Source organism: Phacochoerus africanus, chromosome 14 (assembly GCF_016906955.1).
Source record: "Phacochoerus africanus isolate WHEZ1 chromosome 14, ROS_Pafr_v1, whole genome shotgun sequence".
Lineage (NCBI taxonomy): Eukaryota > Metazoa > Chordata > Mammalia > Artiodactyla > Suidae > Phacochoerus > Phacochoerus africanus.
Window position 1 is genome coordinate 14,830,653 of NC_062557.1, and position 27,705 is coordinate 14,858,357.

The 27,705-nt window shown below is 48.5% G+C and overlaps 1 protein-coding gene, 2 long non-coding RNA genes and 2 other non-coding genes across 5 annotated transcripts; 2 read left to right on the top strand and 3 right to left on the bottom strand.

The window, feature by feature from the left end:
* Positions 1–5,017: 5,017 nt before the first annotated feature.
* On the top strand, positions 5,018–18,155 carry LOC125114521 (testis-expressed protein 2-like). Its single transcript, XM_047757847.1, has 4 exons — positions 5,018–5,179; positions 11,364–11,489; positions 13,306–13,515; positions 16,526–18,155. Exons 1-4 carry the CDS (start codon positions 5,067–5,069, stop codon positions 16,698–16,700), a joined length of 624 nt encoding a protein of 207 aa, XP_047613803.1. The 5' UTR covers positions 5,018–5,066; the 3' UTR covers positions 16,701–18,155.
* Positions 18,156–20,416: 2,261 nt separating this feature from the next.
* LOC125115347 (small nucleolar RNA SNORA76) lies at positions 20,417–20,549 on the bottom strand. The gene has a single exon (XR_007132058.1). It is a non-coding gene; the product is annotated as a small nucleolar RNA SNORA76 (small nucleolar RNA).
* A 31-nt stretch (positions 20,550–20,580) lies between these two features.
* Positions 20,581–21,144, bottom strand: LOC125114524 (uncharacterized). Its single transcript, XR_007131836.1, has 2 exons — positions 20,898–21,144; positions 20,581–20,667 (listed from the first exon to the last, which is right to left on the bottom strand). It is a non-coding gene; the product is annotated as an uncharacterized LOC125114524 (long non-coding RNA).
* Positions 20,748–20,816, bottom strand: LOC125115334 (small nucleolar RNA SNORD104). The gene has a single exon (XR_007132045.1). It is a non-coding gene; the product is annotated as a small nucleolar RNA SNORD104 (small nucleolar RNA).
* A 61-nt stretch (positions 21,145–21,205) lies between the features above and the next one.
* LOC125114523 (uncharacterized) lies at positions 21,206–27,489 on the top strand. Its single transcript, XR_007131835.1, has 3 exons — positions 21,206–21,322; positions 23,586–23,758; positions 26,271–27,489. It is a non-coding gene; the product is annotated as an uncharacterized LOC125114523 (long non-coding RNA).
* The last annotated feature ends 216 nt before the right edge of the window (positions 27,490–27,705 follow it).

Consider the following 27,705-nt stretch of genomic DNA (forward strand, 5'->3'; position numbering starts at 1 on the left):
CTGAGTGAGCAGCATGGCACTGGTCTGGTTGCTCGGAAACAAGACAATCACCGATGTGCCCTTCCAGGAGCCAGATAACCCAAACATCTGTTGTTGGTGATGTACTATTAAATCTTCCACTTTTAAGAGCTTTTGTTCTTTGGGTACTATCTTTTTTTTTTTTTTTTTTTTTGGCTTTTTTAGGGCTGCACCTGTGGCATATGGAGGTTCCCGGGCCAGGGATCCAATCAGAGCTACAGCTGCCGGCCTACACCACAGCCACAGCACTGCCAGATCTGAGCCGCATCTGCGACCTACACTACAGCTCATGGCAACACCAGACCCTTAACCCACTGAGTGAGGCCAGGATCAAACCCACAACCTCCCAATTCCTAGTCGGATTCGTTTCCGCTGCACCACAATGGGAACTCCTAGATGCCAAATGTTGACTCTCAAAGTGAAAATCAGCCAGCAGTTACAGGTAGGGGAGGGGAGGAGCAGATGGCATGAGCCAGTCTCAGCCAGCAAGGCCTGAGGGCCTCTCCCCTCCTGCTGAGCAGCCCGTGTGCCATCCAACCTGTTCCAGTGAGACTGAGGCCTTTGGGTTAGTTTAATAGTAATATGACAGTGAGCTGCTGCGTGAAATTACTGGATTTATACGAGCACGGCAGCTGCTCCTGCTCCTGAGGCCGGAGGATCTATTAAATAACCTACCAGGGAGAAGGCGGAGGGACCTCCGTTTTACTCCTCTGTGGTGACACACACCAGGGCACACGTGTGTTACCTCGGGTGGCATCACGGTCGCTCTGCACAAGGTGGCCCGGCTGCCTCTATTCTTCTTCAGCTATAACTTCCTGAGGACAGGTATTCACCTCAGCATCTTCAGCTCTGAGTCCTTGTGTTTAGACTCATATACATTTGAGGTGGAGCGAGTCTCCCTCAGACTAGCAGTGGTGGAAACAGAGCCTTCCCTCGCGAAGCTGAAAAGAAACAGAAAAACAGCCGTCTGACCCTTCACCAAAATCACATATGTACTGACCTTCCCCCACTTCTTTTCTTTTCTTTTTTGGGGGGGCCATGCCCACAGCAGTGACAGTGAGGGTCCTTAACCCTCTGCACCACAAGAGGCCTCTCCCCTGCCCCCGCTTTGGAGCGGTTTCTCAGAGCTCTCTGACAGGCTGCTTCCCAGGCTGTGCTCCTCGTTTGGCCCAAATAAAACTTATCTCATGACTTTTTTTTTTTTTTTTTAATTTTTTTTTTTTTTTTTTGCTTTTTAGAGCCACACTGGTGGCATGTAGAGGTTCCCAGGCTAGGGGTCAGATTGGAGCTACAGGAGTTTGGTTGTGGCGCAGCAGAAAAGAATCCAACTAGTAACCATAAGTTACTAGTTGTGGGTTCGATCCCTGGCCTTGCTAAGTGGGTTAAGAAACTGGCATTGCCGTGAGCTGTGGTGTGGGTCACAGCCATGGCTCGGATCCCAAGTTGCTGTGGCTGTGGTGTAGGCTGGCAGCTGTAGCTCTGATTAGATCCCTAGCTGGGGAACCTCCATATGCTGCGGCTGTGGCCCTTAAAAAAAAAAAAAAAAAAAATCAGAGCTACAGGCCACAGTCACAGCAACACAGGTTCCAAGCTGCATCTGCAACCTACACCACGGATCATGGTAACAGCAGATCCTTAAGCCACTGAGCGAGGCCAGGGAACAACCCTGCAACCTCATGGTTCCTAGGTGGATTCGTTTCCACTGTGCCACAACGGGAAATCCTAACTCACAATTCTTAAAAAAAAACCCCAGCTATCTGAGCTCGTCACAGACTGAAGTGTGCGTGAAGACTGAAATTTGTTAAGTTCTTTGTCAGTTGTGTTTCCCCTGTTGCCAGTGAAGGGCTGGTTTTGTAGGGACTCGGTAAGCAGGCACCACCCTCCACCATTGGACAGCCTCACACCATGAAGACCCCTCGTGTGGGGGAATTGCTAGGGACTGAATGTTTGCGTCCCCCTCCTTCCCCCCCCAACTCGCATGTTGGGGCCTAACCTGCAAGGTGATGGTTTTTAGAGATGGTGATTAGGTTTGGATGAGGTCATGATGGGATTGGTGCCCTCAGGAGAAGAGACCAGAGAGCTAGCTGTGCCCTCTCTGCCATGTAAGGACACAGGAGAAGGCAGCCGCCTGCAGGCCAGGAAGCGAGCCCTCGCAGGAAGGAATCAGCCGGCACCTTGATCTTGGCCGTCCACCCTCTAGAGCTGTGCCAAAAAACGCCTGCTGTTCCGGCCCCCTAGTTTGTGGTGTTTTGTTACAGAGCTCGAGCAGACCGAGACGAGACCCTTTGTGTTCCTGCCCTTTGCAAAGAACCTCTCAGGACTGGCTGCCTCCCTCCTCTGTAAAGACTTGCCAAATGGTCCTGCTCCTCAGCTTCCGGTTTCTATCCTTGAGCATTCCCAAGACCAGATGGTTGTAGGAAGCAGTATTTTAAATGAAATGCCTCACAGGGATGTCCTAACCTTTGCGAAGAGCCCAGAAGAGAAAGCCCTGTCCCCGCCTCACCCAGGTGAGGAGCACTCAGCTCAGCAGGGTTAGGGAGCCACGCAGACACACCAGGGCCCCGCTGCACACACCGTGAGAAGGCAGCCTTTCTAGTAACTGTAGATTTCGTCTCTCGGTCACTCAAGGTGGGAGCTCCTGACTCAGCCTTTATGTCACTGGTTGGCCTCAACTCTGATTGTGTGTGCTCCAGGGTTTTCAGGGCACTTCTTTGCCACTGAATCTTTGTCACAGAAGCAAGTTTTTCTTTGCATCTAATGTTAAACAGTCATCTTCCCCTCATCTAAATGCAAACACATCATAATAAGATAATGTGTTTGAATGTTTGCAGTTTGTATCTGTTTTTAAAGGTTCTCACCTTTCTGACTCCTTCATATCTTTACTTAGAACTGGACCTGAGCAAGGCCCCTGGGTGGGCCTCAGGGGACACATAGCATGACTTAAAAACAGGCCCCATCCCCCAGGCGGAGGTGCAGCCCGTTGTCCCTGCCTCACCCCCTCCCCACCCTGGACGGGCTCTCTCTGACTGCCCTGTGGCAGCCTCTTCCTTCAGGCCCTGTGGCTTCCTCTGGTCTGGTTTCTATCGGCCACGGCAACCGCAGCAAGCCAGGTTGGGCAGCAGTCGTGGGAGGAGGAAGTGGGCTGGCTGTCTAGGCCCGTGGTCCCTTGTGCAGATGGGGAGGCCCATGCGGAGGCACAGAGGTCAAGGAACCTCCAGTGGAGTGGAACCCAAGCCCTGGCCACGTGTCTGTACTCTTCCCTCTTCCCACCCTCAGCTCCCGGCCGGGGGCTGGACCACATGCCACTGGGTAGAATGTGCCGGTATGGGCCGGCTATTTACCAAACCTGAATCTGTATCCCCTCATTTAAAAAACAGACAAACCAAACCTTCTACTCTGTAGCAAGTACAATTCTGGTGCTTTAATATGACAGCCTTCAAAGGCAGTACACGCTAGTAATATGTCTTGGAAACATGACTAGGATTTTCAAAGGGAATGATTATGTCTGAATACATAGGGCAGTCAGGTAGTTTGAGTCTGTTGAGTCTCAAGTTAAAAAAAGCTGGAGATACACAACAATAAATACCTTCCTTATTGATGTTCTATTTATATGGAGATTAAAATCTATTAATGTCAAGCCTTTTGCCCTAATCCCCTTTCTCCTGGAAGTGATTAACAACTAAATGTCTTTATTAAAACAGATGTGCCCTTTATTTCCAGTAACAGTGCCTTTGAAGAATAAGCTAATTAATGATTTTCGAAGACTTAATGTGAGCAAGAAATAAAGCGGTTTTGTGAGTTGCTGCAAAGAAGCCATTCACAATTGATCTGCATATCACTTAGCTAAACCAGGTCATTCATGGAAAAATAATTACCTTCAATTATGATAAAAAGAATTTGGTGAAAACAAAACTGGAAATTATTCTGTCTTTAGTGAGGAAATACACCACTAGTGCTTACGGAGGTTAAGCAAAGCTTTTATCTGAGATGGTGGCCGAACGGGAGAGGTTACTTACTATAATTGTTTGAAAATGTACCTGTGGGTGAAGAATGGTTTTAGATTAATTTCCTGCTTCCTGTTAGATGTTGTCATTTGTCTTAAGAGGATCTGTAAACGTTTATTAACATTTAAGCAGCCACTTGAAGGATCATGTTTTGATTGAAAGTCCATGAGGTGTTAAGGTGCCTGGAGTCAGAAAGGTCGCAGTGTGGGCTGTCCTGCTGGATCGTAGGACCCTGAGGTAGAAGGTGGTGAGATGACCGGTTTGCATTTGAGACTTCCGGTCAGTGGCCACTTTCGCTGCTGGGCCCTCCCAGTGAAATTCCGTAAAGCCAAAAGCCTCAAAGATATGCTCTCCACAAGTGTCTTTTCTAAGAAATAGGGTTTTAAGGTAAGGTACAAAGTGGTCACCCAGCTTTATCGAGATAATCCTGGGGCTCGAACATAAATTCTTTTGTTTCCTTTACTACGCAATTTCCAGAATGAAAGGGGTTCCAAAAGTTATCCTATCAAGCTAGACCCGAACTGTTTTCTGTGCCCCTCCCTAGCCCTACAAGGAGAACAGGTATTTTAAAGAAAGACCCTGGTTCTCACATTGTCTTTAAAGAGCACAGCTTGCTGGGAAATTTCTGCACCTCTCCTCTGCCTCTCAGCAGCTGGGAATCCACAGACCTCCGCCTGGCTTGGCCCAGGGCAAGCCCTCTCCTGCTGGGAGTGTGTTTCTTACTAAACGTGAAAAGAACCCAGAGGATGGGGACCCTTCAGGATCTAAGCTGAGCTCACAGTGACCATTTTAATGGATATTGAGATGCTGGCAATTTGCCAAAGGCTTGGACTCTTTCCGGAAGCTTTTCTTTTGACAGTCCCTGCTTGCAGGCATCAGTAATACAGGCAACATCTATCTGCTGACTCTTAATGTGCTACCCACTTGGCTACTTTTAAAATAGAAATTTTTATACTGTCTTTTATAAGAAGTCATGTTTTTCCGGGGGGAAAAAAAACCTTGTGTTTTTTCACCATTTCTCCAGGACTCTGGATCGATTTGGAAATGTCCTACAATGGGTCCTTTCTGATGACTCTTGAGACCAAAATGAATTTGACCAAACTAGGTAAAGAGCCTCTTGTTGAAGCCCTGAAGGTTGGAGAAATTGGCAAAGAAGGGTAAGGGGCTATATGAATTTACTCATCCAACCCCTGGGAACCGGCTTCTCCCTCCAGCCTCTGAGCAGCAGCTTTGATGTGTAGTGGCCCCGATGTTGCGTGAGCTTTCCGTGTAAGTGCTTTCAGGGCATGGTTTCCTGGTTGCATCCCCTGCAGAGCGTGAGTCCCCGCTTCTGCTCAGTGCCTTGGGCCTCCGTGCTGCCACTGGGGCAGCCAGTATTGATTACCTGGGAAGCATCACTGAGTGAGACCAGCAGAGCAGGCTGCACAATAAAAATGCTTTGTGAAGAAAATCCTCCTCCACAAAACCCCTCATTCAACTTGCAGCCACAGACAGCAACATGTGGGCCAGGCTAAGGTCCTTAGGATGTCTGTCTGCTTTAATCACAAAGTCAGAATTATTTATACTTAATATGATTGATTTTGTAGCCAAGAGGGTGCTCCTAAGGTGTTTTGAGACATATTTTCTCTAAATAATACAATATTGATTTTCTTAGTAATTCCTTCTCTTTGTAGAAGATACTGCATCTGCTGCCCAGTTGGTCAGATTTAGTAAACACTCCAAATTTGTGAGATAGTTAATGAGGCTGATTTTTTTTTCTTAGACGCTTAAAATGGATAAGGTGGAACTTTTAAATGCACACACACCTTAAAAATTACTGCCTCTGACTACCTATTTAAATTAGATTATCAAACTAAAAATAATAATTATTAGATATATTACCAAACTAAACATGTGTGTGTGTTGTGCATATATATTTTTTAAACCAACTAAAAATGAGCGTAGAATCTACTACTACTCCTTACACCTTTAGCCCGTGTGCGTGGAATTAACAGAACAATGATAGGAAAATGCCACAAGGAGCCGCCTTTCAAGATCTGAATATAGATCCTGGCTCTTAGATTTCCGCTTAGTTCTGATACTGACCTAAGTAAGGCTTGTATTCAGACTTGTGGTAAAAGCAGGGTAGGTGGAGGGAGTTGGTCACATGTTTGAGAATGTTCTTTCTGACGTGATTCTGATTTATATCCAGGTGACTAATGAAAGTGTTCCCTATTTTAATTATTGGAGAACTTTACCTGCTATACACAATCTAACCTATATCTGTGCTATTTTCCTTTCACTTTTTCTACTGTTTGTTAAAATGTGTTTGGATCCGCAATCTGTGGATTGTGTTTTTCCGGTGAGTGGTATTAATCAGCCCTCCATGCAGCATTTCATACCCTGTCAGTGCTGAGTCTTGTTTGGACCCACGTGACACCATGAGGAAGCCCGTCCTTTCATCATGTTCCTGGACATAAAGTCACCCTTTGTAGACCCGAGAGGGCTGTGATCAGGCGCATTTAAGCGGCTTTCCTGGCGGGGAAAGTCGTAGCGACTTCCCCGATTTGTATTGCCGGATCCTGAACCAGTCCTCCCGTCAGACTCAGCCTCTGTCCCCGGATGCCCCCACCCCAGCGCCGTTCACCACCATGCAGGCACCATCACCCAGCCTCGTGACAACAGGGTTGCAGAACCAGCTGCCGATAAAAAAACACCTTAGGCAGAAGCAACCTTGGAAATGAGGTCTCACTAACCGGGCGTGGGGCAGGGCAGACGGTAGTCAGAAACCTTTGTGCTGGGAATCCGTTTGTACACGGAGCTGCTGGGACTCCACGGGAGGGCTGGGGCGGGGGTCTTGGGAGCAGGTGGCCCCCCGCCCCCACCAGATCCCTGAGCTTCTTGCCTCTTGAGCCTTTCCACAGTCACTGTCAATCATGCGATCATTTCAAGTGTATAAACTCTGGCTGATCAGAAAGGAGTGCTTCTCTAGACAAGAAAAAAAATTCCTGTTTTAGGAATATAGTGGTATATTTAACTTATATATCTAAAGTACCATATTTTTTTTTCCCAGTACAGCCTGGTATAAAATGTTTTGCTTCTTCCTGTGAGGGTGTTAAATTTTATGTTGATGTGTAATTGGCTATCATTTAATTTTAAAAGCAAGGGAAAATACAATCTAAAAGCACTTTACTTGGAAGAAAAAGGCTGGAAAACTGAACCCTTAACCCTTTTTTGAATAAAGGACCCCTTGGGAATCTGAGAGCTCTGGATCCTTCCCCCAGAAAACGCGTGCACACGCACCATTTGGCTCTCAATTTCTGGGAGCTCGGAGAGCCCCCATCGCTAATCCGTCCACGTCTCCGTCTCGAGCTGCAGAATCAGCCTGAGGCTAAATACCGAGCCGAGGCAGAGTCCCACACGGTGGCAGTGACTGAGCCGGTGATCTCCGGGGCTGACTCTCCTGGAGGAAGCCTCTCCTGGAGCAGCGTGTGCCAAGAGCCGCCGGCGGCCCTTTCCTCCAGGCCCTGCCTCCAGCCCCCGGCCGCTTGTCCGCCTGCCGTTCTGCTCTGGCGGGGCCTCTGCTCTGCCTCACTGTCGTTCCCGGTCCCCCTGCAAGTGTGCAGAGGCCTGCGCCCGTAGGGAGGCCCAGAGGGGAGGCTGCTCAAGCCGTGGGGAGTCCTGCCGGCCTGCGGAAAGTTCGTTCCTGTCCTCCCCGCGTGACCCTGCGGGTGGTGGTGAGAAAGGCCCCCGAGTGAGGCCTTTCCCTTTGACCTGCGGGCACACTTCGTATTTGCAGGCAGTTTTCGTTTAGTTTTTTTTATCTTCAAATAGCTTCTTGTTACGTAAGGTAGTTACGGTAACTTTGGGGCAGGAAGACGCTCAAAACGGAGTCCAGGAGGTGCGCTGGGCAGCCCTCAGGAAGTGGCCTGGGGCCGCCGAGGGGGCCCGCGAGGGGCATGAATGGCGGCCCTGGAGGGGCCTTTCCGGAAAGGCGCTTGGGGAGCCCCGCTCTGCCCCTGCAGCCTGGCAGGGGGCGAGTCCCCGTGTGTAGCCGCGCCCACCACCTCGTCTCGGGCCAGCCGTGCGCAGTCCAGCCCCGCGTGCGGGAGCCCCGTGCCTGTCGCCCTCGCTACGACTCGGGCCAGCTCTGGGTGGGCGCTCTCGTGTGTGTGTCTGTGGCAAATGTATGGGGCCGATTTTCTCACAGAAAATGAACACACTCTGATGAGTGTGGTTCCGTCAAGGCAGTCGCCTCGCTGACCTGTTTACTCACCTCACTTAAAGCGTTTTTGGGGAGCACCTTTTTGAGTTACCTCTGGAGTCTGTGACTTTTTTTTTTTAACTACTCTGAGTGAGGGCAAATCATCCTACTTTGTAGATGTATCGGATTCTTGAGAAATTGCCAGAAGTCATTCGGAGGTGGCAGTGATTGTGAGAGTAAAGAATAAAATGTTTAGGTCAAGACAGAGTATCAGTGGAGTTCCCGTTGTGGGTCAGTGGTGAACAAATCCAACTAGGAACCATGAGGTTGTGGGTTCGATCCCTGGCCGCGACAGTGGATTAAGGATCTGGTGTTGTCATGAGCTGTGGTGTAGGTTGCAATGATGCGTTTCAGATCCCACCTTGCTGTGGCTGTGGCATAGGCTGGCGGCTATAGCTTGGATTGGACCCCTAGCCTGGGAACTTCTGTATGCCGTGGGTGCAGCCCTAGATAAGACAAAAAGGCAAAAAGACAACAACAAAAAAGTATCAGTGATAAAATGATTCGTTCTTTGGAGTTCCCGTCGTGGCTCAACCGTTAGTGAGCCCGATTGGCATCCATGAGGATGTGGGTTCAATCCCTGGCCTTGCTCAGTGAGTTGAGGATTGTGTTGCCGTGAGCTGTGGTGTAGGTCACAGATGAGGCTCGGATCTGGCATTGCTGTGGCTCTGGAGTAGGCTGGTGGCTGCAGCTCTGATTCAACCCTTTGCCTGGGAACCTCCATATACCGTGGGTGTGGCCCTGAAAAGACAAAAAGACCCCCCCCCAAGGAAAAAAAAAGGGTGAAATGATTCACTTTTTCCTATGTGTCTGACTCCAAGCACATTTCCAAAAAGATTTTTAGCAAAGGCAGCAGAACTGGAATAAGCCCTGTAAGGTGGCTCTTTGAAAGGCTATCACACTCATCTGGAGTTTGAAGATGTGCTTTAAAAAATAGGCTTGTCATGTTCTAACACATCTTACATAAGACTGTGCAGGTGTCTTTCTCTGAAATTCATGCTGGCATCATAAGGTTGAGATCACAAGATGCATGTTTAGTTATAAAACCTGAATATCAGCCAAACATTTAGTTACCCTCCTAATGAGTAAGAATTGGGAGCTGCATAACACAGCTCCCCATGCAGAGGGAGAGGTGCCATTTGGTCAGAGTCAGAATTTCATGTCATCTGATGTGTTTTAACTGATACAGCTTTGTCTAAATTATTAACTTCAAGCCACAAAATGTATCCTGTTCTCTGTCCCGCAGAGGATTAATTCAGGAACCCAAGAGCTCACTGCAGTGCTCAGCCTTTGGCATCTTTTCCTTCAGGTCTGGAGGCTGCCAGATGACAAATACCAGTGGGGACAGGAGGGGGCGGTGGCTCTGCGTGCTTCACTGTGGTCCAGGATAGTAAGGCAGCCTTCTGTGCTGTGTAGACTCCTTACCTGGCAGCACCAGGTCTGAGCTGGGGGCACGGCCATGTTAGCGATGGAGGGGTAGCGTTTCTGAGACGGTCCCGTTATCTTTGGAGCTTTACCTCCCTGACTTCTTGCATCCCAAGACCCAGGGTAGGCTTTCTTGGGAATCATATTCTGCTCTGTACATTTCCCACAGAAGAGCTCAGTGAGGGCCGCCTAACCCTGAAAGCTCAGAAGGACACACATGAGCATCGCCTGGAGGAGGCAGGCGTCTGATGCGAGGAGGAGGAGTCAGGTGCTCTCCCCGCGCGGCCAGGGACAGGAGGCTTTTGTGTCTGCAGAGGGCGTCCCCTTTTCACGCTGCATTCAAGCCGCTTGGCTGGAGCGCTGGCTCTAGTGTTTCAGAGCCAGGATGGAGAGGATCCGGGTGTCCTGCCAGGGAGAATATTCGTGCGGTCTTCTTACAGCCGGGCTCCTGTTTCAGGCGGAGATTTCAGTACCCTCCTCTCAGTGCTGGGGCCTCTGCTGGGCCTTCAACATCGCCAGGCGTGCTCTGCCCTTGGGTGCCCTTGGCCCTTTTGGCCAGAAGATGGCTGTCCCCGTGGGCGTCTGGTAGCTCAAGGACATCACCCGAGGAAGACCCCAAAGGGTTATACCAGCAGGGAGATGAGACCTAAGCTGTGTTACCTTCCCCCATCCTGGTGATTTTGTCCTCGTCAAAAATACAAGGTCCACTCTCTGCTTAGCCACCGTTTGGTAGCTCAACAGTGTTCAAAGGCTACTCTGTCCCTTGTTCATTTCATCCCCCTTAAGTCTCTGAGCCTCAGAGATGGGCTCTGCCATCTGCCCCTCTGAAGCAAAGGCACCGTCAGAGGAGGCAGCCGCCTTTTGTGTGGCTGAAGCTCAGCCAGGAACCCCACCCCCACCCCACCCAGTACCCTCACAGGGGAGCTTGATCGTTCACCACTGCAGGTGACCCAGCAGCCCCCAGGCCTCTGGAGACCAGGGATCCACCTGGAAAGACTAATGAGGGACCTTGCTCTCGGGTGAAGCTTTTCATTACTTCATTTAAAAAAAGGTTTTAAATTAGTTGCTCCGGGAAGTTCCTGAGTCCTCATATCAGTTGCTCCCTCGAGTCCCTTGAGATTTGTACCCTGTGGTTGTTGGCTCTTTTCTGTGACCTTCAGGAGCTGGGGCAGGCATGGGGTAAGATAAGTAATCTCAGGAAGGATTCTTGAGCCAAATCCAACCTGGAGGTAACCAGACCCAAACGCATCAGCGAGTCAGGGGACTTGCCTGAACATCCCCGTCACCTGTGAGGTGGTCATGTCACCAACATGAGCTCTCACCTGACCCGTGCAACCATCCTTCTTTCCACTCACTCTCCCATTGGCCACGCTGCACTGTTGACGAAATCACTGCATCTTGTGTGACTGCATCTCGCTCCCACCGCCTGTCTTTCCGACGCATGCGCAGAGTCGAACCCTTCAGGCCCAAGTCCTCTGCGGTCCTGCCAGGGGACTCGGCGCTGAAGAGTCTCCCGGGGAGCCAGGCCAATCCGAGGATCCTTGGATTGGGCCTCTTCTGGGCAGGGCGGGTGGTGGAGAGTGGTGACCGGCAGTAGTGGGGGTGCAGCGCGTGCTCTTTCTAAGCAGAGCCTGGTGCTGGGCGAGCTGCTGTGCTGACTCTGCCCTGCTCAGTTGCAGGCCCAGGGCGTTCTGTCTGGCCGACAGCGACGAGGAGTCCTCCAGTGCTGGCTCCTCTGACGAAGACGACGCACCAGAGCCCAGCGCAGGGGACAAGCCGCTTCTCCCAGGGGCAGAAGGGTGAGTGGATCCAGCTTTGGGGGTCAGGGAGGCAAGTTGAGAGCTTTTTTGCCTTTTCCTCTATGATCTTCCTCCTTCACATCGAGTGCATGGCTTTTGCACTAATAACTCAAAGCTAGAGGCTTAAAAGTCGGGGCCCCAAAATAAAAGACCCACATAGCTTTCCTTAAGAAGGTCCAGGGGCTCCCTTGTGGCCCTGCAGGTTAAGGAGACAGCACTGTCACTGCAGTGGCTTGTGTGGCTGCGGGTGGTGCGGGTCCGACCCCAAGCCCAGGTACTTCCACGTGTCTCGGGCACAGCAAAAAAATAAAAAAGGGTCCAGACCAAAAAGGTTTTCTCTGGCCATTTGAGTAAATAAGAGAGAATTGAAGGGCTTGTTTATCACTAGGAGTACAAATGAAACAACACCTCCCTCTGGTGCCAGTGGGGAGCATTCCACCCGGTCTCAGGTTCTACTTGCTTCTGTTGAGCTTTCAGTTTCCATGAAGTTGAAACGTTCAGATGATTTCTTTGGGGAATTTTGATCTTTTGGATCATGGACTTCATTTTTGGGGCTCCCTTTGTCTGTTACCTGGACTATATAATGATCACAAAGCTTTGGCAGCTGATTTCTGTAAGGATTTTTAACTAGTTAAAGTGAGTGAAGAAACTAAAACAGGGAGTTCCCGTTGTGGTACAATGGAAGTGAATCCAACTAGGAACCATGGGGTTGTGGGTTCTATCCCTGGCCTTGCTTAGTGGGTTAAGGATCGGCGTTGCTGTGAGCTGTGATGTAGGTCACAGATATGGCTTGGATCTGGCATTGCTGTGGCTCTGGCGTAGGCCGGCAGCAACAGCTCCGATTAAACCCCTAGCCTGAGAACCTCCATATGCCTCAGGTGTGGCCCTAAAAAGATAAAAGACAAGACAAAACAAAAAAAAAAAACACGAAAACTAAAACAGTAAAGAAACCAGGCGATTCAGAAGCATTTGTAAGAAAATATCAACCTATTTACCTTTGAAATCCTACAGAAGATGAAAAGAGAATTCACCTGCTTGAGGAGTTGGCACTAAAGTTTGTGTGCATTATTTAAACTCTACCCACAGGACCTTCTCGAGAATAATCGCTTTTCTCTACACACATGTGTGTACTATTCTTGGCACTCTGGAACTGTGGAGGATTTTAAGAAGCAAACATCGTCTTCTGAGGGCAGTGTTAGGTAGATAGGCCGAACTTGCATTCCTGGCCTGATAGCATATCAGGTTGATATGGCTTTTTTCTTCAGCTGTTTCTAAGCTGTAGTTGCTGCTCAAAGTTTGTGTGACACCGTCTCAAAGGCAGTCAGTTAATTCCTGTTTTGTGTCCCTGTGGATGCAGCATGGCTTCTTAGTCGTTAGAGAGAGATGGTGAGGTTTCTCTTAAGAGGACACTGGCTGTATATTCAGTATCTGAAGGTGCGTTCCCTGCTTCCACTGTGAGAGCTGGGTCTGGCTGTCCCCTGACAAGGCTCAGGCTCTGTCTGATGTCTGCACCTTGTCTAAAGTAGTAGTTCTCAACTGGGGGTGCTGCTATCCCCCTCAGGGAACATTTAGCCATGTCCAGAGACGTGTTTTGTTGTCTCGGCTGTGGGGGAACATGCACCTAGCAGGCCGAGGCGGGGGCTGCTGCAGACATCCTACACAGCACAGGGCCCACAACCAGCAGTCACCCGGTCCACAGTGTCAAACTGTGGTCGAGAAACTCTGGTCTGGAGTGAGGTGAACACGGAGCCACCAAGTTTTTGTTTGTGAAGCAGCAAAGCTTATACTAACACTCATTTGTGTCCCTCATTTAAAGGTACGTGGGAGGTCATCGAACAAGTAAAATTATGAGGTTTGTTGATAAAATTACCAAGTCAAAATATTTCCAAAAAGCAACGGAGACAGAGTTCATTAAAAAGAAGATGGAAGAGGTCTCCAACACGCCCCTGCTGCTGACGGTGGAAGTGCAGGAGTGCAGAGGAACCTTGGCCGTCAACATCCCACCTCCCGCAACTGACCGGATATGGTGCGTAGGGGCCCCTCGGGGACAGCCAGCGACTCCCCCGTCGCGTGACTGTAAAATTCCCAGCCCGCTTACCACTTTCTCCTGGAAGAAGAACTTTCAAACGTTTTTCGTGGAACCTTAATGTTAGTTGTAAATCCGATTCTGCTTTCTTCTGTGAGTGGTGAATTCACATATATTACACGTTTGGAAGCATTATAGTCAATAGGTGAAATTTAGCAGTTCCCTTGTGGCTCAGTGGATTAAGAATCCAGTGTTGGAATTCCCGTCGTGGCACAGTGGTTAATGAATCCGACTAGGAACCATGAGGTTGTGGGTTCGATCCCTGGCCTTGCTCAGTGGGTTGAGGATCCCGCGTGGCTGTGAGCTGTGGTGTAGGTTGTAGATGTGGCTTGGATCCCGAGTTGCTGTGGCTCTGGTATAGACCGGTGGCTACAGCCCCAATTAGACCCCTAGCCTGGGAACCTCCATATGCCACAGTAGCAGCCCTAGAAAAGGCAAAAAGACAAAAAAAAAAAAAAGAATCCAGTGTTGTCACTGCTGTGACTTGAGTTGCTGCTGTGGCATAGTTTTGATCCCTAGGCTGGAAACTTCCACATGCCATGGGTGCGGCCAAAAAGAAAAACAAAAAAAAGAGGAGTTACTGCTGTGGCTCAACAGGATCAGTGGCATCTTGGGAGCACTGGGACATAGGTTCGATCCCCAGCCCGGCAAGTGGGTTAAGGATCCAGTGTGCCACAGCTGTGGCTTAGGTCACAACTGCAGCTTGGATCTGAGCCCTGGCCTGGGAACTCCATATGCTGCTGGGCAGCCAAGAAAGGAAAAAAAAAAAAAAAAAGGAAAAAAGGAAAAGGATATTTAGGAAAAAAATAGGTGAAGTTTATGGAATGAGCTGTTTCTCTTCTTGGTCTTCCTCCTTCCTAAAGCCAATCCTACCGGCAGTAGGAACAGCTGTCACTTGTAGAGCTCTTACCCTCTGTCTGGCCTGCGGTCTGAGTTCCTCTCTTGGCCAGTCCTCACAGCATCCCGCAGAGGTAGGGCCATCATTATGCCTCCTTTTCAGATGGGGATCCCATATCCCAAAGAGTCCTGGGTGGTTAGGGAAGACTCCCCTAGGTCAGACCTGGATGTTGAGGCGGCCGTACGTGTGCTTGCTAGTTTCGGTAGAAGGTCTACCCAAAGAGCTGTCATTTGAATGAACCAGTGGGTCTTAACCCCGCCTACATAGCACAGTCACCTGGGGACTCGTTAAAGCTATGCCCTGCCCAGCTGCCAGGATTCAGCGGCTGGGGACTAAGTTGGGATTGAGAATCACTGAGCTAAATTATTCATGGGCCAGGCAGAAGGAAATCACTATCTATAAGTCTCAGTTTTAAATTGACATTCAGGTCCCATAAAACATGCAGAGGGGTATAGAGGATTGCATAAAAGACCTCATGGTACCATAAACCTTTTTGTACCCAGAAAAAAAGATCGCTGTGTTCTGTTACGGAGTGAAAGCACCACGCTGGTGTACATCCTTAGTGTTCAGAAGGGCTTGTAGAAATGATCACAAAAAGATCGTTTTTTTTTTTTTTTTGGTCTTTTTAGGGCCGCACTCACAGCAAATGGAGGCTCCCAGGCTAGGAGTCAAATCGGAGCCACAGCTGCTGGCCTACGCCACAGCCATAGTCACAGCCACAGCCACGCTGGATCCGAGCCACATCTGGGACCTACACCACAGCTCATGGCACACCGGATCCTTAACCCACTGAGCGAGGCCAGGGATCAAACCTACATCCTCATGGATGCTAGTTAGGTTCATTAACCACTGAGCCACAATGGGAACTCCAAGATTTTTCAATTGATCATTTAATAATGATATTGGTGTTCCCAAGTAAAAAAACATATTCTTTATTTATTTCTTTGCTTTTTTATTTTTCAGGGCTGTACGTGTGGCACGTGGAAGTTCCCAGGCTCATGGTCCAATCTGAGCCACAACTGCTGGCCTATACCACAGCCACAGCAACGCCAGATCCAAGCCGAGTCTGGGCAAGGCCAGGGATCAAACCTGTGTCCTCAGGGACACTACTAGTCAGATTTATTTCTGCTGAGCCACAATTGGAACTCCCTTACTATGCTGTTGTCCAAGCCTAATTAAAAAAAAAAAAAACCTCTTTTTTTTTTTTTTTTTGCTTTTTAGAGCCATACCTGCAGCATATGGAAGTTCCCAGGCTGGGCGTTGAATTGGAGCTGTAGCTGCTGGCCTGCACCACAGCCACAGCAACTTGGGATCCGAGCCACATATGCGACCTACACCAACAGTTCTGAGTGCCAGTCTGCTCCACTGAAAGGCTATAATAGGGAGTTCCTGCTGCGGCGCAGTGGGTTAAGGATCCAGCATTGCCGTAGCTGTGGCATAGATTTCAGCTGCATCTCGGATTCCTTCCCTGGCTCGGGAACTTCCATGTGCCATGGGCGCAGCTGGGAAAAAAAAAAAGAAAGGCCGTAATAATCACAGTATGGGGTATGGAATGAAAAGGCAGGTTATAGACTGTTCTCTATTTACATATGCCGTTAGGAGTGTGGGAACCCGCTCCCTCTCAATGCTCCTATCTCAGGAACAAGATTCAGAGAGAGACAGTCTTTTATTTTCTGCTTTATACATGTGTATGTTTTGGGTTTTGTACAGACAGTATACTACTTTCATAAAAATAGAAACAAAAAAGATCCTTGCCATTTTAGGAGAAACAAAAACCAGAAAACAATGCCCAGGTCGTAGACTTTTCCAGTGGCATTTCCTGGCTTTCTTAGTTTATCAGCACTGTTTTCAATCACCACAGCCCTGGCTTCAGGGACACGGGGAAGTCACAATACATACTTGCAGCACTGAATTGTTTTCTAGAAGGGATTTGCAGAAGAGAACATTGAAGTAGTGATAGAGCCTTGTATAAATGAAGAATATTTGCCCTTAGTCCTGTCTACTTCCTTTCTTTGCTTCTAAGTGTGATTATTACTTGTCTTCTTCAAAAAGGTATGGTTTCCGGAAGCCACCATATATAGAGCTGAAAGCTCGGCCAAAACTTGGAGAGAGAGAAGTGACTTTAGTCCATGTGACAGACTGGATAGAGAAGAAACTGGAGCAAGAGTTTCAGGTACACCGGCAGTGCCCTGTAGTGTTTCACTCTGACCCTCAAAGCTCTGGGTAGAACGGGGGTCCTGAGCTTCATTCATGTGGGTCAGGATCCTCCTGGGAGGATCTGATGAGCGCTGTGGCCCCTCATCCCGGGAAAGTACACATGTGATCAAACAGGCATAAAATTTCAGGGATAGTTTCAAAACCCCCGAAACTCACCCACAGAACCCTGGTAAATAGTCTTCAGAGGAAACCCAAAGGGTAGGGGCCAAAGTGCAAAGGCCTGGCAAGGCGTAAGCGTCCATCTGCTGAGACTGACTTTGGACTTTTCCCCAGGGTGGGGCCTGGAATTGGCTGGCTGGTGGCACCTAGCCTGTAATCAGGGAAGTGGCTTCTGCCCCTGTGTAGTACCCGCCTTGCTTGGTTTGTTTCCACAAACAAGCCTGGAAACGGTTTCGTGTGCAGCCGCCATCTACCCCGGTTCCAAAGATGCACCAGGCCTGTCCCTCCCCTGCGAATCTGTAGGGTCGTCTTGGAGTTGATGAAGCCAGGGCTCCTTCTCCAAGCCTGCCTCTGTATTCTACCAGCAAAGGTAACAGCAGTGTAGTGAAGGCCCTGGAACGGGCTATTGCTATCAAATTTCTACTGGATCTCTAAGGCACAGTTGTCTTTTAAGCTCTTATGGATTAACAGTTTATTTACTTTGTAGTTAATTCCACCTTTGGAAGAAGACCCATATTACTTTTGCAGTAGTATATTTTGAGTTATTGTCTTTAAAATTATACTTTTTTTATTTAAAAGCTATAGATTAAATAACACTAAAACCCAGTTTCTGGAAAGTTTAAGCTCATCTCCAAAAGGAAAAGTATTTTGAACCTAATTAGGGATAAGACAGCTTCACGCCTTCAGTTCTTTTTCTTATCTCCCTAGATCCCGTGTTAGGACTTGAGTGGGTCTTCTCTGTTGGGGGCAGACTTTGGTGCTTGGTATTTTTGAGGCAGGTTGGGGAGTTGAAGAGTGACAGCTTGCAGTCTTCCACAGCCACTTTTTTGCTTGTGTATGAAAGCATTGAAGTTGAATATACTGCCAAAATTGACTTATACAGAATTAGTTTATAAACAGATGGGCAAAGCACCATTACTGTCAATCACTAGTTATCGCTATAGTAGGATTTCTTTCATCCGGTAGCTTTATCTGGTTCTGGTTTGGGGGGGAGAAAAGCTTACATTTCTGTTGCTAGGATTTAAATGGATAAATTCACTTGGAGTATGTGTTCTGGATACAGTAATTTGGAAATACTATGAGCAGCTTATGCCAATTCTCTTAATGTTATTTATCAATTTATAATTATATGTCATGAAAGCAGAGGCTGCTTCTGCTTCAGAGCTTACTGGGTTCTTGTGTTCATGCACTGGTTGATTCCTCAATGCTTTCGAAATATCACAGAGGAATTAGTTTAGAATGTTTAGGAAAACTTGTTTCATATGCATTTTAAAAGCTTATCTATGGGAGTTCCCATTGTGGCTCAGTGGGTTAAGAACCCAACTAGTATCCACGAGGATGTAGGTTCAATCTCCGGCCTCATTCAGTGGGTCAAGGACCTGGCACGGTGGTCCACCAGTGCCCACCCCACTGTGAGGGTCCATGTTGTCTGCTGCCAAGGCTTTGACTCAGCAAAGGAAGCTGGAAGAATCATCGTGATGGATCCAGAGACTACAGGTGACGCACACCATGGCTGTTCTGAGCCTTCCAGGTTTTGTGGCAGCAAAGGGCACTTTTAAGAGCGAAGCCGCACAACTGGAAGGCCTCCCCTTGCCTTCCAGATGCCTCCAAAGCTTTTCCTCAGGCAGCCAGTGCAGTGGAGCGTCTCACTTGGTTTGTGTGATACAGCCCTCACACTCTGAGATCGGCAGTGCGGTCACATGCGTGGAGGTGGGGGAGCGGGATTGTGTGCAGTTTCTCTGGTGATAGAGAAGTATGGCAACTTACTGTGCGTTTGGGAAGCAAGCAGCCATGGCACATACTCAGCACAGCTGTGGTGGGAACAGCAGGTTTATGTGAACATTAGGCAAAGCCATGGATCAAGCCATCCCATGCCTTTTACCAACAAGGTACAATCACATGGTTGCTAACTAATTCCAAGTATTTTCCTGAGACATGAGCATGTGAGACTATCAAACTTTACGACTGGATTGGGGTGGGGCCAGAAAGCCAGAGCTCTGGGAAGCTTTATGTAGGCATCTTAAATGCTTTGTTAACCTAATTGGTTGGGGATGTTTTCTGGTGGCCAAGACAGAGAGCTGCTCTCATCTTGAGTCAAGACCAAAATTTGCTCAACATCAAAAACTAGAGATCTCAACATTAATGTGACATTCATTTCTTTAACGTTGCCAACTTTTATTTTGTGCATTTGTGTCAGAATGTTTAGTTTACAAGTTTCAAGGCTCTCGCAAATTGTATAATTTGCTTTGAGAAGTACATTTAAAACAATTTTTTGTTTAAAGCTGCATTCAACATTAAACTTGGGTAACTTTTGACAACTTACATCTGTGGACAGAGCTCATTAGTGGTTTTTTAAACAGCACCTTGCCTGAACATGACTTTAAAGAAATTAATATATTGAAAAGATATATATTTGAACCCTTATTTGATTACTTTAATGGCACCATTAAAACATTTGACTTAAATTATTGGATCATTCCAGTTGGTGTACTGTTCTAATTTCTCACTGTGTAGGCTACTCTGTCAGTCCGCATGTCTTGTTCACTGATCTTCTATAATTTTATTGTGCAATAAAGGCAAAGGACTAGATGCACTACTGTGAGAGATTACACACGACTGTACCCTGTTGCACTTAATCAGATAGTTATGTGGGGATTTATAATCGCTTGCATTGTTTCACAAAATAAATATTTCATGTCAAATACTAGATAAGCATCCAAGTTATTTCTCCTTAATCCCATTTAGACAATAGGAGCAAAAAAAACCTTTGGGTACTGTGTCCTCAGCTGGTAAGAGCAGTTGGGTGACCACGGGACACACATCCTGTTAAGGATCCCAAGTAGACCTCATTTTGTGGCGCTAAGAGAGGCACTGGTCACAGTGGGATGTGGGATCTGTTCCCAGACCAGGGACTGAACCCAGGCTACAGCAGTTCAAAATTCTCAACTGCTCGACCACCAGGGACCCGACCCCTGCACCCCACCCCCCGCGCCGCCATGTTTGAATCCTGCTCCTGAACTAGAGTTTACACCCATTGCCTCTTCAGCCTGCTTGGGGGCCAATCCAGTGTTTAAGCACCAAAGCAGTGAGATGTTGCACTCGCCCTAACTGATGCACATTTCACCTAAGCCCAGGATTGTGCATTCATTTAGTGGCCTACGTTGTTGTGCCCCGCAACTCACCTTCACAAAACCGTTAACTGTGGGCTGTTAGGGCTACCTGGGGCCTATCCAAAGCAGCAGTTGGTTCTAAATAGTAGTGAGCCAGATGAGTTAAGCTCAGACAGCTCAATACCGGGAGACCAGTTCATGTCAAATACACCACGACCCTGAAACGTCTACGGCCACAACCAGATTCTCATTTCCCCTCCCTGCAGACGCCATCCACGGCACCCCTCGAGGAATCTGCACGTCTTACGCCCATGGAGAAGGCACTCGGACTTAACGGGGAAGGCACAGGAATTAGCAGAGACTGTAGGATCCCTGACATCTCCCCAAGGAATTTTAGCCTTGGCTTGGCCAAGGCGTGAGCCGCTAAACCCCACCTCCCACAGGTAGCCCGGCGCCGCAATGTTGCTCGCGGTTAAAAGGGCCGCCGCCGCGGGAACAGACGGCCCCAGTTATGCACAAGCGCGTGCTCTGGCGCTGCAGCCTGACCCCCGGCGCCACGCGCAGGCGCAACGGGGGCTCAAAGGCAGCGCGTCGGGAAAAAAAGAAAAAAGACACCAATGCTGAGATCAATGCACTTTATTGAGGGGCTTTGGGGGAGGGTCGAAAGATTGGGAGAACACCGAGATCCGACGTCCTCCCGGCCGGGATCTGCAACAAGGAGAAAAGTAGGTTAAGAAATGGGTATACCCGCTGGGCCATTTTTTTCCCCCGCCTCCGCAGGCGGCCGGGCTCAGATTCCTGTTCGCATCACCCGCGTCAGCAGTCTAACACGTGCTTTATTGGAATGTCATCACCGCTGGCCGCCCTCCTTCCACCCGACTCCTAGGCCCGGAGACGGGGGACAGCCGCACCTTGGATCACAACACCTAAGACCTTACCTCCTAGCTTCACAGTCGCTGAAAGGAAAGCGGCTCTAGCCGAGCTTCTGCTTAAAGTAGCTGACAGGACGTGGTTGGGCGGGCTTTACTGCTATTAACCAGTAGCAAGCGGCACTTCCGGCCACGTGCCCATAAAGTGGCCTAATGATTGGCCATGCTCGCTGAGTCCTCCAGAGTATAGAATGGCTATATGCCAACCATAGAGATGGGCGTCAAGGAAAGACTGAGAGTCGTTCAAATCCTAAATTCTTCTGCTTTCTTTCCCCACCCAGAACACCGGCCTGTAATTAGTGCCTGTCTCTGTAGTACGCAAAATCAAACTTTATCAACTACAGGGCGCAAGTAATGCCTAATCTGTTTGAGATGCTCTGTGCCAGGATCGAGGCTAGCTGAGGCGGCAAAGTAGCCTTGTCCCTGAATTTAAGGTAACTTGGTTTTGGTAGAAAGAGCTTGTGTTTGAAAGACCAGTGTGTAGCCAGATCCTGACTTTGTGATGAATTTGCCAAGTGATCCAGATCACTTAGCCGTTCCAAACCTCAGTTTCGGGGGTGGGGGGGGAGGGGGGGAGTATAAGGATTAGAAGAATTAACGTCAATCACCTGGCACATTCTGAGTAGTAAACATTTAAAGGACTGGTAGGACTGATGTGGTGTGGAAGATTTATGAGATTACAACACTTTAATGAATGCTAACATAGCTGTAAACAGGCTACTTTTGAACTCTAAGGAGAGGAGGCCTAACTTTGCGCAAACTGTAAGTACTTGTGAGTATAGAGCACATACTGTGAGCCAGGCGTAATATTATTCCCAACTGGACAAGAAGAATATGTCCCTGACCTCTGGGTTTGATTTATTGGGAAGGGGCTGGAAAACAGACCCGCAATTATCTGGTTCTCTCTACTTCCTTTATATGTTTTCCTTAGGGATTTTTCTCTTTGCCTCCTAACTTAACAAGGAAAGTTTATTGTTTTATGTCATAAAGCAAGCATTTCAGGTTTCCAAAGGAGAGAGGTTGGGGGTTTGGGATGGAAATGCTATAAAATTGGGTTGTGATGGTCATTGTACAACTATAAATGTAATAAATTCATTGAGTAATATTAAAAAAAAAAGCATTTCAGCCTGAGTTGGTAGTTGAATAGGACTGTTATTTTCAGTATTTTCTATGTCTTTATTTAAATTTAAACATTCCTCTTTCCTCTTTGACCCAAAACTAATTCTTTTGGCAAGTGTTTTGTAACCTCTGTATGACATTTGACTTAAAAAAACCCCCAAAATAGGAGTTCCCGTCATAGCTCAGCGGTGAGGAACCGGACTAGTATCCGTGAGGATGCGGGTTGGATCCCTGGCCTTGCTCAGTGGCGTTGCTGTGGCTGTGGTGGAGGCCGGCAGCTACACCTCGAATGTGACCCCTAGCCTGGGAATTTCCATATGCTGCAGGTGTGACCCTAAAAAAGACAAAAAATAAAATAAGAACCAAAAAATGCTCAAAGTAAGAGCGGTGGGTTGAGTTTATTCATTCTTACTGAGGGCTCTAGCCCAGGAGACAGCCCATCAGACAGCTCTGAGAAACTGTTCTGAGGAAGTAAGAGGGGAGCCAAGAGATATGTAATGTTTTCCCCCTACGAAAAAAAGCCGTGTGGGCCAAACTGATACGGAAAAAGTAGAAGAGTTACACAAGTAGTTGTAGAAGTCCCAGTAGGGCACCAGAGATAGAGAGGGAAATTGAGGGAACTTTGGGAGACCGCGGTAAATCCAAGAAAGCCATCAGAACATCTTGGAATGAAGCAGACTTGCTTAACTATAAAACCATCAATAAAAGCAGGAGATAGGCCTCAGGGCATTAAGTGAAAGATAAGATGAGGCCTGCATTCAAGTTCAGCGGGATAATGATCCTTGGGAGCAAGGACAGGAATTGAAGAGAAAGATGCCAAAGTAGGAGACCTTCACTGTACGGGAAGCTGAGGTGACTCAATGTATTTTAGCATCTGTTGCCGCCCTTCTGCTGATTGGAATAAGCACCCTTACTATCCTGGTTTGGCCTCATAGGGTCAAGTCCCCTCTTACCGAAGGCATAGAAGGAGCTAGGGACGTAAGCCTGACCTCTACTCGAAGAATGAGGAAGAAGGGGTCTTTTCCCACTCCTCACTCTCCTTGGATTATAAAAATCTAGCCCCCCTCATCCTCGGGGCAAAGCCTCCTCACCTGCCTACTTGCTTCTCTCACAAGCATCCTATCTTAACAAATCTATTGCTTGCCTATCACTTTGTCCCTCCCTGAATTTCTTCTGCGCTGAGACACAAAGAGCCTCAGTAAGTCCAGACACCAGGTGAGTGGTTCTGATTTAAAGAATCGTGGGTTCACGAAACACCTCATAAAAGCTGACCTTCCCCTTATCTTCTCAGACTTGCTTATAGCCATGACACAGGTTCAATCCCCGGCCCAGGACCTTCTGCCTACAGTGGGTGTGATCCCACCCTCCAAAAGGGAGACATGACATCCTCGCCAACGCTGCGGCTCAATCTCTGCCCCCTCTGATTACTTCTTCCCTCGCTCGCAGAGAAAACCACTGTCCTGAATTCTGAGTTTGTCTGGTTTTTGCTTTTGCTTCATGGATTTGTATCGTGTTTAGTTTGACCTGACTTTGAGCTTTATAGAAATAGAATAAACCGTAGCGGTCTCCTACCTCCAGCTAGTGTGCAGGCCGTGTCCGAGCCCAGCTCAGCTGATCAGCGTGACCTCGGAGGAGCTGCTTGCCATCTTCACCAGTGTGCTGGGGCGCTCGCCCTTTCTCCTTGTTGTTTCCCATCACGACGTGGCCGGAATGAGAGTAGCGCCTTCTCCGCCTCCAGGATGTAATCTGAGGTAAGAGGGAGAGTGTGAGGGGCCTTCACCTCCACCCTCCATCCCTTCCACCCATCACGATATACAAAGCAACCACACCTTTTCTTTTCCTTTTTTTTTAATCAGCATCATCATAATAAATAATATTTATAATATTTTTTTAAATGTTACTGAGCTACAATGTTGTATTAGTTTCAGGTGTACAACAAGGTGAATCAGTTATACATGGGATTTTTCCAAACAATTTTTATGTCCTCAAAGTCTTCCTTAACCCTGTGGAACGAGAAGCTGCCACTAAAGAGGGCCCAGTGTAGGGCCTGCTTTCTTTTCTACTACCACCCCCCAATATAAAAATACAGCCCCCCCCCAAAAAAGGAAAGAAAATCAGAATATACTGCTTATATTCTTCTGTGACTTGCACTTTTTATTGCTTAAGGTTGGTGACATTTACGTCATTGTGTATAACGCGACCAGTAATTGCAGTAATGCAAACGGGTTCACTACTGCGTAGCCTCCCAGGACACAGTTATACTGCAGTTTTTACATCTCTTTAGATGTTTAAAATATTTTCCACTTTTTAACATTACAAACAAAGCTTCTCTGAATATTCTTGTGTGTGTGCAAAACTTCCTCTGGGGTGTGTCCACAGAAGTACAGTTGCTGGGGAGGCACACTTCCAACTTTCTAGATGACAGCAAATTATTTGCCAAAGTGGGTGCTCTGGCTGCACTCCCGAGTTCTCAGCGTGGCGCAGCAGGTTAAGAACCCAACATAGCGAGGATGTGGGTTTGATCCCTGGCCTCGCTCACTGGGTTAAGGCTGCGGCATCTTCACATGCTGTGGTGGTGGCCGCCAGTGCGGCTCAAATCCAGCGCTGCTGTGGCTGTGGGTGACTGTGGTGTAGGCAGGCAGTTGCAGCTCTGATTCTGCCCCTAGCCTGGGAACATCCCTATGTCCCAGGTGTGGCAGTGAAAAAGTAAAAATAAAAAAGAATCTGCCCTCCCACATTGGCCTACACCCTCACCAATTCTTGATATTGTCAGATTTTTAATATTTGCCAATATGGTGGGTGTAAAGGCATATTTTTAGTGTTGGCCATCGGCCAGGTATAGTCACTTATATTGTCAATTTAGTCCTCTTAGAAATGCTGAGCCAGCATTTTAATCAGGGTTTATTGGTTGTAAATGATGGAACCCCACCTCAAAAATGGGGTAAATAAAGGAAGGTTTGGTCAGTTAGGGAGAGAGAGCTGGGCAGGCTGATCCCAAGCCAACTAGAATGAGAACTCGAGCCTTTCCAGGGCTCTTTGGCTGTATCTGGAGTTCTCTTGTCAACATTTTTCTTTTGTCTTGACGTTATAGGATGGAGGCAGCTTTGCAAGTAGAAAGGAAACAAATCTCTTTTCATGGTCCCAATCTTTATTTTGTTTTCTAATTCTTTTTTTTTTTTTTTGGCTGCACCTGTGGCTTGAAAAAGTTCCCAGGCCAGCTGAATCCTTAACCCCTAGGCCACTAGGGAGCTCCAAGAGAGACCAAGCTTGAGTTGGTTGAAGTCACAAGGGTCAGAAAAGGTCAGCATCATTCCTTAGGTTGAGACCAGTCTGAGGCCTCAGCCATTCACCACTTGCATGGGGCCTTAGTTCCTCTAGAACAACTCAAAGTCTGTACCTGATTGTTATGTAAATCCCTTGAGCAGGAACTATGGGACTCTGTCTTTTTAGTGTTATTATTGTTGATTTACAATGTTCTGTCATTTCTGCAAAGTGGCCCAGTTAAACATACATATACATTTCTTTTTCACACATTATCCTCCATCATGTTCCATCACAAGTGATGGGGCATAATTCCCAGTGCTCAGACCTCATTGCTTATCCACTGCAAATGCAACAGTCTGCATCCGCTAATCCCAAACTCCTAGTCCATCCCACTCCCTTCCTCTCCCCCTTGGCAACCACAAGTCTGTTTTCTGTGTCCATGAGCTTGTTTCTTCTGGGATTCTGTCTTATTGCTGAACGGTTGTTTCTTTCTTTCTTTTTTTTTTTGTCTTTTTGCCATTTCTTGGGCCACTCCTGCGGCACATGGAGGTCCCCAGGCGAGGGGTCGAATCGGAGCTGTAGCTGCCAAACTACACCAGAGCCACAGCAACACGGGATCCGAGTCGAGTCTGCGACCTACACCACAGCTCACAGCAACGCCGGATTGTTAACCCACTGAGCAAGGCCAGGGACCGAACCTGCAACCTCAGGGTTCCTAGTCGGATTCGTTAACCACTGAGCCACGACAGGAACTCCTGAACGGTTGTTTCTTGCTACTGTTTTCCTTTGCTCCTGCTTTCCCTCACTTCCCTCAGTTAAGAGCCTTAATTCCTGAGACCTGTTCAAGGACAAGCATTGCAGCCAAGCTTAGATCACAGAATGGCTTAGGCCCATAACAGGTGCTCTTATGTCAAGAAAGCCATGCCTGGTTCTCTTTCCCTGGAGACCCCCTGCCTGATCTGCTTACAGTCCCAGCTAAGCGGGTCTTCTGTTCCGCAGGGGGCTGACTGAGGTCTCTGGGGGGCTTGTTTGGGCCGGAACATCCGAAACGGCTCACCCAGGTGGCAGGCGGCCCAGAGCGATTCATTGGAACAACTCGCTTCTCCCCACGTGCCCTGAGTTTGGCTCGGGCTTCTCCCAGCATGGCAGCTGGCTTCCAAGAGGAAGCCTCCCAGAGCAAGTCGTCTACAAGGAAGGAAATGGAAGTTGCCAAGCCTCCTAACCCTGGGCTGGGAAATCCTAGAATGCCGCTTCTGGTCAAAACCAGTCAGGGGTCAGTCCAGGTTCAAAGGGAAGGGAAACAGCCCTCCCTTTGGAGGGGAAGAGCCGCCTGCGCATATACAGAGGGCGAGTATTGTTTGGGATCGCCTTGGGAAACTAGCTCCCGCCACAGAGTAGAGCGCCTGGCCTCACCTGGGTAGGTGCACCGTCAGGGGAGGGTCACCACATCTTAGCACATCGGCCCCTCTTGCAAGGCTGGCCCTCCTTCCTAGTGGACCACCCGCTCTGTGGTCCTGGCAGTGAGAACGGCTGAAACTAAGCAGGAGCTGGGAATTAGGGCCGTGAAGAAATGCAGAAACAAGGGAAGTGCAGTTAAACGGGAAGAGAAATGACTTTCATTCAGGGGTCAGCGTCCTTGCTCCTCCTCAAGGGATATACGTGATAGTACATCATCGGACGCGGATCTCCGAGTTGTTCTGCAGGAACTGAGACTCCCCCACCCAGGGGGATGGTGAACCCTAGCAGGCAGACCCCGCACCCGACGGAGGAGGACGATTCCTGAAACATCACCCTGTTACTTCATCACCAAGCAATCAGAAGAACGTCGTGCACCCTGCAGCCCTCCCCCTAAAGGCTGCTTTGAAAAACCTTTCCCTGAATGCCCTCGGGGCGTTCAGGTTTTTTGAGCTTGAGCCACCCGTACCCCATGCTTGGCGCCCTGCAAATAAACACCCTACGTTCCTTCATCACAACCCCCTCTCAGTCAATTGGCTTTGCGGCACGCTGGCAAGCCGACCAAGTTCAGTTCGGTAAAACTTCCCTTAAACATTTGATAAACTGCTGTTGAAGTCCTTCTTCAGAGTCGTCTTGTCTGTGTAACTGCACCAGTCACGTTTTCCCATCCGCTCTGGCAAGGAAGGTCTCTAGTATCAGCCCTGGTCCCCCTTCCTTTTCTTGCTCTAGACTAAGACCCAAATAAACTCTTGGTAACTCTCTGCTACAGTCTCTTTTCAAATGCCTCTCTCTTGCCCTAACTCTCCCCCGAAGCATAACTTCAGTCTCAACTCACTTTGCTGCTAGAGAAAGCCCAGCCTGACTTTGATGCCCCAACTCCATCGTCCCATATCCCGCCTGCCCGCCCAGCCTCATCTCTGCATCTAGCCAGTGGGGAGTGAGCATCTGCCCACTGCTGCTCGGGGTGGAAGGCGAGCAC

Bases quoted from the DNA above. Each gene is read 5' to 3' on its own strand.
- LOC125114521 (XM_047757847.1), top strand. From the start codon at position 5,067: ATGTCCTACAATGGGTCCTTTCTGATGACTCTTGAGACCAAAATGAAT. The intron at 5,180-11,363 runs GTAAGGGGCTAT...TGCCCTGCTCAG, and splicing joins GGAGAAATTGGCAAAGAAGG to TTGCAGGCCCAGGGCGTTCT. The intron at 13,516-16,525 runs GTGCGTAGGGGC...TTCTTCAAAAAG, and splicing joins CCCGCAACTGACCGGATATG to GTATGGTTTCCGGAAGCCAC.